General features: G+C 36.9%; 2 protein-coding genes across 2 annotated transcripts; both read left to right on the forward strand.

The window, feature by feature from the left end:
• Positions 1-2654: 2654 nt before the first annotated feature.
• Positions 2655-9072, forward strand: si:dkey-13p1.4 (transmembrane protein 151B). The gene is made up of 2 exons (XM_053510305.1): positions 2655-2759; positions 7516-9072. The coding sequence occupies exons 1-2, from the start codon at positions 2655-2657 to the stop codon at positions 9070-9072; spliced, it is 1662 nt and encodes a 553-aa protein (XP_053366280.1).
• Positions 9073-13182: 4110 nt separating this feature from the next.
• heatr4 (HEAT repeat containing 4) lies at positions 13183-19061 on the forward strand. The gene is made up of 14 exons (XM_053509819.1): positions 13183-13880; positions 14482-14669; positions 14897-15055; positions 15186-15392; positions 15569-15718; positions 15902-16078; positions 16371-16540; positions 16841-16945; positions 17037-17155; positions 17257-17437; positions 17584-17653; positions 18253-18442; positions 18695-18773; positions 18897-19061. The coding sequence occupies exons 1-14, from the start codon at positions 13183-13185 to the stop codon at positions 19059-19061; spliced, it is 2658 nt and encodes an 885-aa protein (XP_053365794.1).
• Positions 19062-19265: the final 204 nt, after the last annotated feature.

Raw genomic sequence — 19265 nt, forward strand, 5'->3', positions numbered from 1 at the left:
ATATCGCACCAATGCCACACCTTGTCATGGATTACTTTCCAATAGTATTTCATTGTTCGATTACAAGCACAAATAAAATTTGTATTTACTAATGAATGACTATTTAATTAATACTATTTAAAGGTTACATTTATGGGTGACGTACTATGCAAAATTCATTTTTAGCAATTCTTAGACATTCAGATACACACAGTTATTAGTGTAAAAACTACCTTTATTTCTCTATATATTCCCCTGCAACACTAATGCACTTATCCCACAGTTTTTCTCTAGTGCTTTCAAAATACAGTATTAAGATACAGTAGGACGTATTCTCAGTATACCAGAGCCATGATCGCTTCACATCCCAGGAACCCTTTAATAGCCCAAACATAGTAATAACCCCAGCTGAGTTCCTGTACTGTGCAAAGTGATCGTGAATGATTGTGTGTACAGTTCCCACAGACAGATGCGTCTTTTTTTGCAATGTAGCTACAAGTGTTTTATTGACATTTAAGGTATTCCACTCACTGAATGTGCACGGAAATGATTGCAGTGGACTCTTAGTCACCTCTGCCGGGATTGTCATTTACCAATGTACGGCCTTCTTTAAAAGCGTTTGTGCCAATCAAATGCCTTGCTATGGCTAAGAATGTCATTGCAGTACAGTGCTTGTAGTTTATGAAAGTATCAATGGTTTTACTGTATACCTTCATTCACCAGAAATTTCTGAACAAGTCCTGCCTTGACTTGAACACCCCTCAAACCAAGACCCTTTCCTGGCTCAATGCTCAATTCTGCCCAGATGTTCTGTTGCCTAAGAGATATAGTAAATAGGTCTAAAAAAAATTTATGGCTAAGTACAATATGCACTAAAATATACTGTAATAAAATACAAGTACTGAAATTTGCGCATCTCGAACGTGCATTTGCGTTTGTCATACAGTTGTCCCAGTAGCGAAATGGAAGTTGTGTTGCGCAGTTGTTGTTTGAAACTGTCTCTCAACACAGGAAAAAGTATTCATAGTTGAGTATTATTTCTACTCATATGGAAGAGGACGTGAAAGGGGAGAAAGTTTACTTGACTTGACTTGAAGTGGCAGAACAATTCAGAAAAAGATGTAATAAAAAAGACATAAAAAAACACAGTTGCTGTTACCGTTTTAGTGGTGTATTGCGTAAACATACCGCGAGCAAATCCTCTCTTCTTTTGCAGGAGTTTGTACGAACCTTTGTTCCGAGATATGTTTGAGAACTGGTGTGAACGATATGAACACTTACATTACATACCATGTGTATATTACTGTAGTTTCTTTTGGGAGAAATACATTTACAGACGACAACTAGGTAATATTGTTCATTTTTTTTATTTCAGTACTGTAAATACTGGTGCATACTGTATTAATATTAATGTATTAATGTATTAATTCCAGCCTTTTTTTAAGAAAAGCTGGATTAGCAGTTAGCATTTAGTTTCTTTAGCTCTTAAGAAGAGATAGGTGAGTGGTTAGCAGTTAACTAGCCTTCTTCTGCTCTCAATTTTGGTTTACTTTTACAGTATATCACAAAATATTGACGAGGTCATGTCATGAATTAACACGCTTACATTAATTTCCTCCTTTTGTTTGTCAGAGATGTGTGAGAAAAAACCTGACTGTGAGTGGAAAATACCTGCTTAGTTCCCAAAAATAGACATTTTTAGATCTCTGCATTCTGATTGACTAGAAAAATTCATATCCATAAAGGGGCGTTTGGGGGGGTCAGTTCATTTTAAGTGACAGACACTGAAACAGTGTGTTTGGAAAAGGAGAGAGACAGGAAGGAAAATCAAGCCTGTCAGTTCAGAGTTGAATTTCAGCTGGAAAATTAATAGATATGTTTTGGGGAATTCTGCAGACTTATGAAACATTGTTTAAAAATGAATTAAATGAATACTATATGTTACCTTTAATACTTTAAGAAATATCTGTAAGAGAATTTTGAGCTTACAGTATTATCTTGTATGATGCTACAGCTGTAACAGTTATATCATCATCTCTCTCTCTCTCTTTCTCTCTCTCTTTCTGTTAATAAGACAAAACGTAACTTGTCATATTACAGAGAAACCATGAGTGCCATAAGTTATAAACATAGAAGCATTAACTATTAGACATATAAGTATGTGATTTGAATTTTTACAAGATCTCTTAACCAATCAGAACTGAGAATTTAGCACGGGTGTGACGTAACCTTTGTGTCAGCTTAAATGGTAATATTTGTTGTAGTCATCCTGCAGAAAAAATAAAAAATAAATAGAATTAAATTTAGTATAACACAACAACAAAGTGTTGCAGTTATATCAGTTTGACTTTACACGTATGTATATCTGCATTAGCTTTTGTACACTAGTTTCCATTCAGATACACTAATCTGGTGTAAGTGAATGAAAGTGAATGAAATTCTAAATGCAGGCTGGAGTGTGGAATAAAAGCACCACCATCCTCCTCCTCCTTTTTCTCTCCTCCCCTCCCTGTCTTACCGAATGGGATCTCCCAGAGTGGGATATCCACACGCCTTGGCTGATTTCCCACCATTCCCACCCTGTCCTGCTCAGCAGTGTACACAGAGCCCATTTCCCTTAGGAAAGCAGGGTCTCTAAGGTCCAGTTACTGAGCTGACTGAAATGTCCAGTCAGGATGATGTCAACAGAAGTGGAGGCTGATAGGAGTGCAGAGGACACAGTGCTGAACAGGCCCAATGATGATGCGGAAACACCGGCCAGCCTATATACGATAGAGGAGGTGAGATAATCTGCACGCCTCATGCCTTCTTTAGCAGTTTAATTCATGTAAGTTTGCATTGTGTTGTTGTAGTATTGTTTCTATAGGAAATGTTGAATTTATGCTGTTTATTAACCATAACTTGTACTAAAGGCTCTCAAGTTGCTCTCCTCTCTGTGATAATAAATGCCAGAATTATTGATTGTCATTGATGCTGATACCTATTTTAATCCTTTGCTGTATGCTGTGTCACATAAGATCAAACTGTACCCCTTAAATAAGCTCTTAACATTTTTCAATAAGGCAAAAAAAAAGGCCAAAAGGTTCATAAATATTTATTATTTATATGTACACTGACAATTCAGCATGACTTAAGATAGGGTTCACTCTGAACACCTACATTTAAAACCAGGGCTTGTGCACAGGTCTGGTTAGTACAGTCACATTTACACTCAGTGCATTTAGCAGATGCCTATATCCAGAGCTACTAGAGGAAGTGTTGTGTATTTTTTATTTAAAAAATATCCTTGTTCAGTACAATATGTCAGGGTCTAAGAACACCTTCAAGTCAAATCCCATGCTCATAGAATATAAAAGCATGAAAAATAAAAATGTTTTGGAATACCAATGGGTATTTTGTCGTAATAGTAAAAAAAAAAAAAAAAAGATAGACCCAAGACATTAAAAATGTAAATCTGTTCTCTTTAAACATCCCTACAGTATATTCTCTGCACTACGGCTGGCTCTTTAATGCATATCACATTTCATATCTTCCCTTTACTCCATTACACAGCTTATGACCTTTAAAATCATCAAGAATATGAATACATAATAAACATAGTTGAAATGGTTTGCAATGTTTTGGTATAGAAAAGGGCACATGATATCACAGTACTACACATGCTGGAGATGTACACACCAAAATTACTTTAACACAAAATATACAGTGGAGGGCCACATTGTGTACAGTCTCTGTCTGCCCTTTTTACATTACATGCACTAGATGGGTGTGAACCTGCATTCTGGTCTGATAAACTTAAAGTATTTATCGCTTTAAATGTTAATGAGAATGCTTGAAATACTGTATGCATTTTACATACATACATACATACATACATACATATACACTCCAAAAGGATTATTAGGAACACCATACTAATACGGTGTTTGACCCCCTTTCGCCTTCAGAACTGCCTTAATTCTACATGGCATTGATTCAACAAGGTGCTGAACGCATTCTTTAGAAATGTTGGCCCATATTGATAGGATAGCATCTTGCAATTGATGGAGATTTGTGGGATGCACATCCAGGGCACAAAGCTCCCGTTCCACCACATCCCAAAGATGCTCTATATGCTGCACTATCCTGCTGGAAGTAGCCATCAGAGGATGGGTACATGGTGGTCATAAAGAGATGGACATGGTCAGAAACAATGCTCAGGTAGCCCGTGGCATTTAAACGATGCCCAATTGGCACTAAGGGGCCTAAAGTGTGCCAAGAAAACATCCCCCACACCATTACACCACCACCACCACCAGCCTGCACAGTGGTAACAAGGCATGATGGATCCATGTTCTCATTCTCTTTACGCCAAATTCTGACTCTACCATTTAAATGTCTCAACAGAAATCAAGACTCATCAGACCAGGCAACATTTTTCAGTCTTCAACTGTCCAATTTTGGTGAGCTCGTGCAAATTGTAGCCTCTTTTTCCTATTTGTAGTAGAAATGAGTGTTGTAGCCCATCCGCCTCAAGGTTGTGCGTGTTGTGGCTCCACAAATGCTTTGCTGCATATCTCGGTTGTAATAAGTGGTTATTTCAGTTGAAGTTGCTCTTCTATCAGCTTGAATCAGTCGGCCCATTTCCCCCTGACTTCTAGCAACAACAAGGCATTTTCGCCCACAGGACTGCCGCATACTGGATGTTTTTCCCTTTTCACACGATTCTTTGTAAACCCCTGTAATGGTTGTGCGTGAAAATCCCAGTAACTGAGCAGATTGTGAAATACTCAGACCGGCCCGTCTGGCACCAACAACCATGCCACGCTCAAAATTGCTTAAATCACCTTTCTTTCCTATTCTGACATTCAGTTTGGAGTTCAGGAGATTGTCTTGACCAGGACCACACCCTTAAATGCATTGAAGCAACTGCCATGTGATTGGTTGATTAGATAATTGCATTAATGAGAAATTTAACAGGTGTTCCTAATAATCCTTTAAGTGATCCTTTATACATATTGTATATAACTTGTGATTTGTTTAAATGTTTTTGGCTTGAGATCTATCAAAATTATATTGTTAGGTAGAAATTATTGAACATAGTCCAGTTTTGTTTTAGATTTGATGAATAATTGGAGCATTTGACTGAACTCCTTACTGTAACATTAACCTAGCCTATTTTATTAATGATGCCTTCCTGAGTTGTGTTTTGAAATGCATAAAGAAGACACATCTATAGTTTACTGTACCTTTTATGTAGTGGATGTACTGTAGGCATACATCTTACATGAAACTCTTTGTCAAAATTGTATGTTGTATGTTTATAATTACTTTATATCTTATTAGCTCTGGGTAAGGGAAGGGGGGTATTTTCCAAGAGTGTGTAATATTTTATACATGTGACTTTCTGTTTAATATAGGATCCTTTTTACTGATGGATCCCTATCTCATTCCTTAGACATTTTTGAGCTCTTGAAATGTCATTATTAATCATCTGTCTAATTTCAATGATTATACATCATTGCTCCACTGCTAACTCTGACACCCGTCAATTACTAATAATAATCTTTTCTTCATGTGGTCAAAACTGATTTTTCATATTATGTCAAATATAAAACTATCTTGGTAGCAGTAATATCCTTTATTTATTTATTTATTTATTTATTTTCACTGCAAAATTAGATAAATGCATTCTGGCATGTTTTTGCGAAAGATACTAACTCTTAACTTAAAAATTCTAACTTAACTTAAAAGGTTAATTGAACATGTTTGTTAATCCTCTGCTGCATTTTGAGCATAGCTGGTAGTTTTATTACTGATCAAATTTTTAGAAAGAAGAGAACATCTTTCTTAGGCTGCATTGCATTTTCATTGTTCAAAGCTTTGCAAAAAAGGATATATAGTAATTTTTAGGTTTTAATTATAAACATATTGTGTGCCAGATTAAGTAAAAAATCTGAAATGCCGTTTATAATGTTTTGCAGTAAAACCCATTATATTTGAATACGTTCTTTTTCATTATGTTTATTAAAGAAGACCCGTTTCCAGTGTTAAGTAATCTCTAGTGACATATCATTACAGCATAGATTTAAATTTAAAAGCATTATTATACTGCATTAATTTATTGAGTCTATTCGAGCATTTTATTAGTAAATGTTTTGCTCATCCACACATATATTTGAATCAATGTTTTCACATCAATATTACTGTACTTTTAAAGTTACTTTTAAAGCTAACCTTAAAATTATTCAACGTAATCTTTGTTTTAGATCAACCGTTTTAATTTCAAGTGACCAGCCTTACAGTTGTGAAAATTAGATAACACTAGTCAAACTAGTTGATACTAGTTTGAGTAATATAAACTATCAGTGTTGGGGGACGTTACTTTTTAAAGTAAACAATTACGTTACAAAATTATTGTCTTTAAAAAGTAATCAGTTGCATTACAGTGTTAGTTTCTGATAAAAGTAATTAGTTTGAGTACTTTTCCATTGCAGAAAATGAAATACTCATCATGATTTACAGCAAGTATTTTTCGCTGTGATCAGGTTTCCATATTTCCGCGCGTCGGTTCTTATATAGGTGCATAGGTGAGATAGGGGTATAACAGCAGGAATAACAGAATGGGGCGGGTTTTCAAAGGGCAGGATTGTAGGACGACTTTCAAACATACACTAACGGATTGGAAATGACTGTCTCACAGATTACATAAATTGTCTAAATTACATTTTTGAACAAGTAACTAATAACTGATTACTTTAATGGCAGACCTAACGAGTTAGATTACTCATTACATTAAAAACGTAATCCAACAAAGTAAACTATTAATTTATGCATTACCATCATGTGATTAAAAACAAATAAATAAATAAATAAATGCACACATCATTGCAGCGGAAAAAAATATTAGAAGCTGGCTGAAGCTCTTAGTTGCTAGAATTTAGTCCTCTTATTTAATAAAAAATATACTGCATATACATTTGTTCTTTGTTGACCAGAGACTTTTCACATTTTTATATAGTTAGTCCTGATCATCAACACATTGTTTTACTTAAAAATGTAAGTGGTCATGTTTTTACAGTACATGTGAAGACATTCATAACTGTGTGTGTTTGGCACAAATATCCAAAAGAATTTAACATGCATTGTTAGTCTCTTCCTATAGTCCAATAACATGGATTCTAAAGATTGATACTGTATAGGGCTACTGAAAAGGCTAAATTAAAAACATATTAAAAGATAAATGCAATTTATTTTTGTCAGTATTAAAGCTGCATGCACCACATTATCTAATTTTATAGCCAGCACAATATAACTTTATTAGCCTAGCAATAAGGGACAAACAATCCTCATGGCAAACAGAGCCTGGTTTGTTCATGCTTTTCAGTCAAATCCCTAGACAGTCTGTAATAATCTAGTTCTCCCTTGTGAGATTTCTAAAAGATCAAATCCATCCTTGTCTTGCAGCTTTTTTTAGTTCACAACACTTGAGCCTGATTTATGTTCTTTAAAGCATCGACTTCATTTTCTCTCTTTCTTGTCTTCTTGTTTCTGCAGCAAAGGCCAGTAAAACAGTCCCTGAGCGCATCTATGCGACGTGATACACACTGGCGCTGTCTCCTCCTCTCCTTGCTCATGTACAGCTGCCTTGGAACTGTTGCCTGGTGCCAGTTCACTCGTGTCACCAAGCTAAACTTTTACTCATCCAGTACTTCATCCCTGACTGCCTCAGTAAACTCGGTGCGAGGTGCAGGAGGGCGCTCCATGATATATCATGAAAGCCCCTGCTCTGACGGATACTTCTACATCCCAATTGCCTTTCTGTTAATGCTCTATGCAGTCTACCTAATGGAGTGCTGGCACTGCCGTGCCCGCAGTGAGCTCCAGTACAAGGCCAATGTTGACAGTGTCTATGAAAGGGTGTTACGCATGCGTCAGGCTCAGCCATGTGTGTGGTGGAAGGCTATTGGCTACCATTTTGTACGGAGGACCCGGCAAGTTACACGCTATCGGAATGGAGATGCCTACACCACCACGCAGGTCTACCATGAGCGGGTCAACACACAAGTGGTAGAAAGTGAGTTTGACTACAGTAATTGTGGAGTAAAGGACATTTCACGGGACTTACGTGGCCTGGAGAGTCATCCAGCTACAAGGTTACGATTCACAAAGTGCTTCAGTTTTGCAGGACCAGGTCCCGAAAATGCTTATCTCAACCAACGGTCTAGATTCTTCTCAGAGATTGAGGGCTTGGATGACTACATGGAGGCACGGGAAGGCATGCAGCTCAAAAATGTTGATTTCAGAGAACACCTTATAGCCTATGTGGATCCTGACCAGTTACCCTGGTACTCTTCTCAGGTTGCCTTTTGGTTGGCTGCCATACTCATGCTATCCTGGCCCTTGCGGGTTTGGATAGAGTATCGGACAGCCTATGTACACTACCAGGTAGAAAAGCTGTTCGGGCTAGAGTACAACAACAGTAGCCCTTCTACAGATGAGCTCCCGTCTACAAGGAATAGTCATTGTACTATCCCAAGAGGGGAAACTGTAGACAGCACAGAGCTGGAATGGCATATTCGCTCAAACCGCCAGCTTATCCCTAGTTACTCTGAAGCCATGTTGTTGAACCTGGGGAACTCTAGGCCAGGACAAGGTGACACTAGAGTATCGGACGGATTTCTGTTAGATGACTCCTTAACCCAGAGCTATGGCACCATGGTGCAAGACTGTGATCGTTGCTGCCAGCCTGAAGGAACGCATTGGGCTAGAACCAGTTCAAGCTGCTCCTCCATCTTCTCTCGGCACACTTTCCATTCATGCGTGTCTCAAGACACCTCCCGCTTTTCACTGTGCCGAATGTATGGATCTAGGCACACGGTGGGGCTATGGAGGAGTCGTAGCAGCACACTGACTGAACGCTGCTGCCTCGAAGAACAGTGTTGCAGGTCATACTCCAGCCAACTAGCACTCAATAACAGCCCACCCAACTACCAGGATGCCCGCTTCTTCCCTGTCCTTATTGTACACAGGACAGAGGGATGCGAAGATCCTTCAGAAGTGAGAAGATACTATGTTCGAAGAAACTCTCTCTGTTTGGAGACTGCTCTTTAATTATATGCATCCTGCCTTTACCGATCCAATATGGTGACCTAAAAGAGTTCTTAATGATTTTTCAGACTTAGTGGAACTCGGAGGGAAATATGTAATGATGGCCTTCTTACTGAATGTGATTACACCCCAAGTCCTTAATGTGAATAATAAACAAACTAAAAGTCTTTAGTAAATCTTTTAAATATATGTGTGGGGCAGATAAATAAAAATTTGCATCATACATTATGTAAAAGATGATGGAATTGCTTGGAAAATAACTTCATACCCATTACTAGGACATCATCCACTGTGGAAAATTATAAAATTCAACTCTATAAAATCATAAAAGATGACATGATGGAATGTATATTGAAAGAATGACTGAATATTTAAAGGAAATTTTATATATTTACCAGAGACACCTAACGTTTTCATACACATTTTCCTTTCAGGTTAAAGATCCCACAGTATTTAACTTCAACACTCAAACTTTTTGGGTTTGCTGTGCAGAAAAAAATAAGTAATTAACTAGTGAATAAAGAAAATATTTAATGACCAATCAAAAAATAATGAAGAATTCTGTTAGTAATACACCAGTTAGGCAAAAATGCAGGGCTTTACATACATTATTTTGATTTATATTTTATTAAAATGTTTGTCCAAGTTTCAAAAATTTAATATGCTGAGAACTTTTGTTTTGCTTAATTACACATTGAATTTTAATATTAATGTAAAATGTGCAATATGCAAAATGAAAAAGAAATTATGCTTTCATATGGTATGATAATGAAATTATCACTGACAACTGATAGACAGTCATTTTGGATAAACGTTTAAAGCAATATTTTTAAAAAATGCATTGTAAGTTTTTTTAAATACTTTCTGTACATTCCAATCAATAAAGATGATGCTCTGAGTAATTAAATTCCATTCCATTCAATTCAATTCAATTTTATTTGTATAGCAATTTTAACAATGGTTATTTTGGGTAAAGCAGCTTTACAGAATTTGTAAAAATTATGGAAATAAATTATAACATTTAAGGAAAAAAAGACTTTTCCCTGCTTAGCAAGGTGAGTAAGTACAAGTAACAAACGAAGTTTAAAAAAAAAAGTTATGTTAAAAAAAGAGAGAGAAAATTAAATCAGAGACTATTTGCTTGCCCCATGTTCTGTATTCAGGACTTCAAAAATCACATTTAGTCTTTTGGCATGCCTGTCTATTAATGATTTTGTGCACACAAACTGGAAAAAAAACATACTGGTTGAAAGTTAATGTGAAAGCAGGACCTGAGAATGCGTATATTTTTTGCCACTAATTAACAAAAGCCTAGCATGTAACAATGTGTGTATACATGATTATAAAACATAGTATATAATCAATATCAACGATAAAGCAGCATGTATGTCTTCTTAATCCATTGAGAAAAAACATCCATTTTACAACATCCTTTTTTTCTTTTTTTAAGTATAAATTTTCCAAAACATGTGGCTGGATTTTGGGCTAGCAAGACTGGCTAATGAATTATTTCTTGTTACTAATAAAACAGAAAATGTAATATCATACTGGGATAAAACCAAGAATGAAATTAAATTACAATGACATTCAATGGCTTGAAAGAAACAACAATATGTGAGTGAAACCTTGACAACTGACATACAGTGATCTCATGACTGTAATTATTACTGTGTACACACTGTAAGGAAATTATTAAGAACATACAATATTATTTAATGATTTATAATGAATATAGTATAGAAGGGGGGCGGTTTAATCTTTTTAGTTGTTTTCTCTTGCTTGAGGCAGCCCAATAATTTGATCGATGGAGACCTTTTTTTTTTGGCAATGCAGGGGATGCACAGGCCTAATTTTTGTCTGCTCAAAGTCTTTTAACTGCATATGCTCATAAAGTCTACAGTCTTATTCTAATGTTATTTATTTAGGTTAAGTTATTATTTTAAGTATAATTTGTTGTATAATTGTATAATTGTATAAACGTATAACTTAATGCAATGAAATTTCTATACAACAATCTAGGTTTTGAGGACTAAAATCCTTCTGGACCTGTCAAAACATCTGCAACACTTTGGTGTCGCTTTTTCAATTCAATTTAATTTTATTAGTACAGCGCTAGCATTAAGGTGTTAAATCCATGCCTTTATAATTGCTTCCTGAAGGTCATGTACATTAGGGTCATGAAGGTCTATCCGTTTCTATTGGGTTTAGGTCTGGAGATAGCCCAGACCATAGATCCAGAAGCTGAATACCCTTGTCACATAGACCGTTTTTTTTTTTTTTGGTTAATTCGGCCAGATAGGCTTTAACTAATTGGTGAAATCCTATGTTTTGTGCACAGGCCATATGGCACATTGTCTTTGGCACAAACACTTTTGACCACCACTGTAATATTTAAGGAGAACCATTTGGTTATGGATTTGTTCAAGAATGCATGGTAGAAATGTTTACAAAGCAACTACTGCTTGCTTTACAAAAAAAAATATATATATATATATATATATATATATATATATATATATATATATATATATATTTCTTACAGTATTTTTCACCTATTGTTCGAGAAAATATTATCAGCTTTGTCCACAAAAGTTGCCTTCTGTTAGAGATGGCTCCTGTGTAACGAAACTGACACGTTTCATTTACACATTTCGATATGATTACATTGAGGAACACTGCGGATATAAAGAGGAACCTCACAGGATAGATGCAGTTGTCACTAGACGGTTTAAACAGCCTGTGAGCTCGCGCGCTGTTATGAGACTCGTTCACCACCCAAACTTCAAACTGCGTCTAATGGCGTTTGTAGCCTTCTGGTTTTTATTTATTTTTCGGCGAGAGTAAAAAACACAAAAGTTAAAAATGGGGGCATTTTCAAACGCAAAAGAAAACTTGCGCAGTTTATAATCGCAAATACTCGTTGTTGTTTTTTTAGGCGTGGAACTCTGTCGCGTGCGAGTTGTCGCCATGGTAACTTCTGTCGTGGACTAGCATAAATCACTGAATGAGCCTGCATTAGCATTAAACGACATTAACAGCGAAGAACATTTCATTATATTCTACATAGTCATAAAGATAACTGTCTAAGTGAGTAATTATTTTAATATTGTAATTTATTCGGCATTGTCTTGTAGCTTATGACATTCTGAATGAAACTTAAACGACTCATTACTTTGTGTATAAGTAAAGCACTCATTAAATAATGCTATGATGGTGTTATATATTTAGCAAGTGTGAACCTAATATATTATTCCCTCAAATATAGGTATTATGATAATACTCAAATATTAATTGCTCGACATTTACATAATAAAACGGAATTAAAACAAGGAAACTATAAATGCAATTCAATGTTCTTTTCTTGATCTCAGTATATGCTCTTTATCAATTTGTTGAAATATCATACAGTGCATTCTTAAAAAAAAAAAATTAACACACTATATTTCAATAAAAGTGTTCAATGAAAGTGTTTGGCCAAACCTGCAATGCCTCACTCACTCTAACTCATCATCTGTACTGCTTTATCCTGTACACAGGGTCACAGGGGCCTGAAGTCTATCTCAGGGGACTTAGGGCACAAGGCGGTGTACACTCCAGATGGGGTGCCGATCCACCACAAGGCACACACACACACTCATTCGCACACTTTGGGAAATTTGGGAACACAAATTAGCCTAATCTGCATGTCTTTAATGTCTTGGACTGTGGGAGAAAACCCACCAAGCAAGGGTAGACCACTTTATACACACTGACCCGAGGTGGCAATCAAGCCTGGACCCTGGAGGTGCAAGGCGATAGAGCTAACCACTAAGCCACTGCGCTGTCCCACGTGCAATGACATTATATCCAAATACATATACTTCAATGTTGAGTTTGTTCTCCTTCTGGAGTTATAACAGCATCCACTATGCAAAACTATACAAACAGTAAAACAAAATTAGGGGCTTGAATGATGAATAACATACAGTAATGGTAATAAAGCGAATACTGTATATACTGTACTGTATCTAAGCATATCAAAGCATTGTTAATGTAGCTTATGCATTAACTGTAGTACATATCGTCACATCAGTGACTCTTGATTTGTGCTTGGTATCTAGCCTTCAACTTCCCATGGATTTACAGGAGGATTTTAAAAGCATGGACCGCTGTCTCTCTCGCAAAAGGGAGCAACTTTACAGAAGGCTCCTTACTAATGCTTCTGAGGGTTTAACTTTCTCTCAAGATGTCATGTGGGAGATGGGACCAGACAACATCCCATACAACAATGCTGACTTCAGCTGGCTTTTCTGTGCTTCCGGGCTATTGGCACCAAGCAACAGATCTAAGAGCAGAAAACAAGGAAGAACAAAAGCATCAATGCACCAAGCTCAAACTCGAGGCTTTGTGACTCCGTTTTTACGAGCCTTGCCCCCAGTTCAGTCTGCACTCCATCATACACTGACCACTAATAAGTCTTCTATTATGCCCTACCACGATGGTGGAACTTTAAACATAGTTAAAAGGATAGGATTGAGTGGAGCCTTAAATGTGCACCATAAAATTCAGAGCCAGTTCCCCAACATATTAGAGGAAGAAGAGCAGAGCAGTACAAACAATGGAGATAAGTTTGTGCTGAAGAAGCTAACCAAGAATACAACTCAGTCTAAACCAAGGCTGCAGTCACTGCTAAAAGATCAGTATGAGTCAGCCAGTGCCACTGATGAGTATGTCATAACCGAGTGTGTAACTGACAGCGTTCCCAAAACCAGGGCAGAACCCAGAGCACTGCAGAACAGTAAACCTGAGACACCACTACCAGTTTATTACAGGCAAGTAAATACACGTCACAGTCAACTGTTTTATGTAAGAAAAGAAACACAGCATGCAGTTATAGGAAAATAATCCTTAATGGATTGGTGTGTTTACTGAAATGGATTTTTTTTTCCTCTAACAGCATATCATTAATTACTCGGCATACATTTTAAGCATTTATAGTTTATTGTCATTTACCAGAAGCTAATAGTTGAATAAAAAACAAATTGCCATTATTGGATGTTAAGGCTAGAAGTCTTTATGAACTAACATAAAGGATGTACATTATATGGCTAAATGTAAGTGGACACCTGATTTTGTTTCCCAAGCTGTTGCCACAAAGTTGGAAACATTTTCTACCAGATAAATGTACTTCATTGATGTGATTGATGTGTTATGAAGTTTTCTATTCACTAGAACTAAGTGGCACAAACCTGTTCCAGTATACCAATGCCCCTCAGTGATCTCCATAAAGACATAATTTACCCTTTAAATGGGTAACAACACCCTATTAATGCAAAAGGTTTTAAAATGGGATGGTCAATGCTCACATTTCCACATACCTTTGGCCATATATTGGCTTCTATGTGAAATAAAATCATTAAACTCTTCTCACAGGATGCAAGGTTACAGTGTCTCACCACTGTACACAGATAAACAATGTAGGATCAATAAGACGGCAAATGATGTGGCCATAAATCATACGGAGACCCCTAAGCTGCCTTGCTTGCAGGACAAGCTGAACTCACATGCTGAAAAATATGTTTATCACACTGTGAATAATTTTGAACTGGAACTCAACACAGGTATTAAATAGACTTGAGTGCTTGATAAATGTACAAATCTGTAAAATATAGGTCCATAAATCCTTTTAGATTCTGTTAGTGATGCTGCAGTGACTATAGTGCTTCATTGTGCTGTTTTGATGGTTTGCAGGATAATAGAGAAAAACCATTATAGTCCATAAACATTGAATTGTGCAAAGTAAGGGTGCAAGTCATATAGAAAGACTGAGAGTTTAATTGATCTTTAGGAATAGCCAAACAAGTGCATCAACCAGGCAAAAAGAATAAAGACCACATCATCATGGACAACAACAATGAGTACCAAAAGAACCTCCAGATAATGTTTCCATGTGACCCAGAACTGTGGACAAGGTTCCAAAAAGCTGACTTGCTAAGTATGACTAAAGGTTAGTGTTTTTGTTTGGGCATTTGTACATTTTTGTGAACATTTGGATGAAAAACATGCATAGCGTAACATATTATTGCGTGTTTAGCATATTTTAGTATTCCTTTGCTTACCTGCTTTTTTTCCTTTAGCAGAAACGGGCAGAATGGAGAAGGGAGTAGGACGATGGGTAGGCTTACCCACCAAGGCTGACTGTGCTACAGAGCTGGGGCTCAAACCTTCTGATTACAACAGAAAAGACATGAAACTACCCAAACGGGCAATTCAATACAGTCGCATACCAGAGCTGTCTTCCCTCCGCTATGCAGTAGAGGGATGGAGAAATGCCTGGAAGATCAGTGAGTTCCTGTACTTACTTGCATTATAGTGCTGAACAAATAAATCTGTCCTTGCTAAAGTTTCAGTATGGTTCACATAGAGGTTGGTGGTGATAAGATAAATAATTGATTGTTCAGTATTCAGTGTCTTCTGCTGGTAAGGCTTTTGTAGTGATTTTTTTTTCTTTTTTTTTCAGAAACAAGATGGCAGAGTGTGACTATTGAGGGTTTAAAGAAGGATCTCACTGACCTGCATTGCCAAGTGCGAGTGGCAGCTATTGCTACTTGTGCATCAGGAGCAGTTAATAGACCAGAAGTTGGTCCAGATTCAGATCAAACAGGTCTAGGTAATAACTGTGACCACCACTGTTTAACTCTGAATCACATAATGTATATTAAATTACTGTACTTGTAAACCTAGATTGCTTTTATAATCAATGTGTTTACATTACAAATATAACTTAGAAATGACTAAAACTTCCAAATCACATCACCAAATCACATAGCATCAGATTATCTTCTCCTGTTAGCTCAGTATGGTCAAAGCTGTAAGGTAGGGGCGATACCTCCAGAACTGCAACCCCTGCTTCTGTCTGCTCTTAATGACCCAGTGAAGAGAGTTCAGATTGCTGCTGCAGTATGCCAGTATGCTATTGGAATACCCAACGCCCATGCTCAGGATATACTGCGAAAAGCATTAAAAAATGGTAATCTTACAGATTATTTAAATACCTTATTTCAAATGTATTTGAAATAAATAACAGTAACAAATTATTCTCACAGCCTTGCTTTCAGTTTGGTAACAAACATGTATAGCGATATGCATATCATATATCATGAAAAATGTTTTCTGTAAACTATATACGAATAAAGACACTAAAAAGTACTGTGAATGCAATTAAGCATTTGAGAATTAAGTGATTTAAAAACAAATTTAACAAAACATTATGACTTCATGCTTGCTTTTCTTAATGGGGTATATTTTTACTCGTTTCACAGATTCTTCAAGAACAGGAATAGATGGCTGGGTGGCAGCTCAGTGTTTAGGGATAGAAGGAGAGGCCAGTCAAATAGTAATAGAAAGACTGATCTCCCAACTCTTTCTTAGCAATGCTCCATCTGACCAAGAACAGGCTGCCACCTTACTAGCCAGCATTAGTAGCAAGACTGTGAGTAATTATGTGTGTGTATGTGTGTTTTATATACATTGACTAAATACCTACACATCCATGGGAAAGGATGCAGGTTTTTGGGATGCAAAAAGATAAATCATGTGAAATACTTTTCCACATTTAATTTGATACACAGTAGTAACTAGGTGGCTCAGTGGTAGGCCTTTCACCTGTTATGAGTAACAGAACATCTATCAGATCTATCTTGTTCTGTTACTTGTTTTCAAATTTTTCACATTTTTTCAGATGCCAATTTTGCATGAAAGTTTAACCAGAATGACAACTGCTTCTTATCAGGTTCTAGTGCGGTCTTTGCTGGGAGAGGAATTGAACTGTGCTGACTGGAGAAACCGAGTTCTTGCCTGCAAAACGATCTCAGAGCTTAAATGCCCGATCAACAAGGTGCTATCTTGTTCACACCAAACACCATGTGCTTATCATGAATGCTTCACTAAGATGTGAAAAAATATTCATGACTGTTGATCTCATGTAGGACTTGACCAACAAGTTGCTGTACTTGATGTGGAATGACTGGAATGGTTTGGTTCGTCAGGCAGCAGCACAGGCTCTTGGCAAACTGGGCTTAGGCAGTGACATACACAATGAGCTGAGGTATCCAACTCATGGGACACATAAAAACATGCATGGTCACAGATTATTGCATCCCCACCATGTTTGACATTGGTTTAAAAGTTTATTTATTCTCTTGGCAGTGTCAAACTACATGAGGGTCCAACACATTGGAGGGTGGATGCATTGGTTCTTATTAGTCAACTGAAGATAATGACAGCCAAGCTTCTGCCCGCTTTCTTGCGCTGTCTCAATGATGAATTTGTTGTTGTACGCAAACAGGCCTGTTCAACTGCTGCATCTCTCATAATCAAACATGAGACGGTGAGGCCATAAAACTTGTAATTTGCTACTGAGCAATATAATGCCTAGAGAGGGAGGGGTACATACAAAGAAGGCTGGATAAATCCAGAGAATGTTCTAGGCAAGGTAAAAAAAAAATATATGATATTGCCTTTTTTTTTTCTCAGCTCCAGAATCAGCTGTTTCAGTTAATGCAGAATGACCCATCATGTGATGTGAAGGTGGCAGCAATAAGTGGTAAGCTTGATTCAGATAGCACACACCTCACATCATACTAAAGGCTACATGTAACACATACTGCATTATAATATAATTATAAGATATTTACGAATAACTTACCGCTTGGAACCTTGCTCACCACAATCTTAAAATGTTGCTGATGGTAAAATAGGTTCTATCTATATGTGCTCAAATGCATTTCATTATACAGAATATACAAAAACACCCATTTGATCTCGAATTATAAGTCTTTCCACTAAAATAACAATCTGAAGGAAATGCTTGTATATAAAATGCATTTTTGTAGTGCATCACCATCTATTAATGTCCATATAACCCTAAGCACGTTGCTTTGCCTTGCCTTTATAGACCTATTTAGGCTTGTTTTCCCAACCCCTTTAAGGCAAAATTTTGGATACACTTCAATCCTATAGCATGTGAAATGTGCTCAGAAACTGTTAGCTTCTTATAGTTAAATTTCTCTGTTGTGTAGCTAACAACTTCTATGCTTACTTCACCAGAAATTGACAGCTCTACCTAAAAATGAATGACATTTGGCTTTTCTTTATGTTGCATTGCTACTGGAACAAACACAGGATAAATCTTATTTTATACAGCTTTGGGAAGAATTGGTTGGCTGACACCCACACTCCAGCAGCTCTTACTGTGGGCGCTACAACATGAGAAGGAGCCCAATGTCCGCATTGCTGCCTGTGAGGCCTTGAAGATGTTAGAGGTGAAAGATCCTGAACTACAGAATCTTCTTCGGGACCGCCTTGTCCTAGAAGTCAATGCTCAAGTTCAAAGGTCTGAACTGCAAATAAGCTGCAGAACGTAAAGTGTAGGACTCGCAGTGAATTCTGTCAAGAACGTAAAATGTAACAAAAAGCAGTAACTAAACTCTAACCTATCCCCAAGGAGATGTAATAAGTGTCTAGCACATCACTGTGAAACAGATTCAAGTACTGTATAATACTTGTTTGTAAGTTAGGATAAATCAGTTAGAATAAAAATTTTTTATATATGAATAAACTTTTTTTTTAATTATTATTTTAAAAGGAACATTGTGAATCTGATGAAACACTATGGCTACAGCCTAGAAAGGAATCAAAGCGTGAGCAACATGATAACAGAGCAGGTATGAGTGGTGCATAACAGTTTATTTCTGACACTTAAGACCATTCTTATTATACAAGAAGGCTTTTGCTTATGCATAATGTTTGATCGAAGGCTATGTTCATCTTTCTCTGTTGCTATGTAGGTACAAAAGCTCTGCACAAAGAGTAATATCACTGAGAAATTGCTGTCACTAGAGGACCTGAAACAGCAAGCACAGAGAAACAAGCCAAAAAAAGAGAGCTGGCCAGAACCCGAGGTCATGTCTGCACTCGTGCAGGGAGGATTCAGAGGTGTGAAGACTCTTTAAGTAACTTTTTTCACAATTCCTCTCTGACACACACATTCACACAATGTGTGTCATACTGTGCAAAGGACTTAGGAACATGCAAATAATTGCTTTAAGGACCCATTAGCCTCAGGTAGAATTTGTGCAGTTTTATAAGGAAGTTGGCTACTAAGTTTTACTGGGCATCCTGCAGAACCACCCAGAGTTCTTCTCAGAGTTTCTTCA

Source organism: Clarias gariepinus, chromosome 13, assembly GCF_024256425.1.
Source record: "Clarias gariepinus isolate MV-2021 ecotype Netherlands chromosome 13, CGAR_prim_01v2, whole genome shotgun sequence".
Lineage (NCBI taxonomy): Eukaryota > Metazoa > Chordata > Actinopteri > Siluriformes > Clariidae > Clarias > Clarias gariepinus.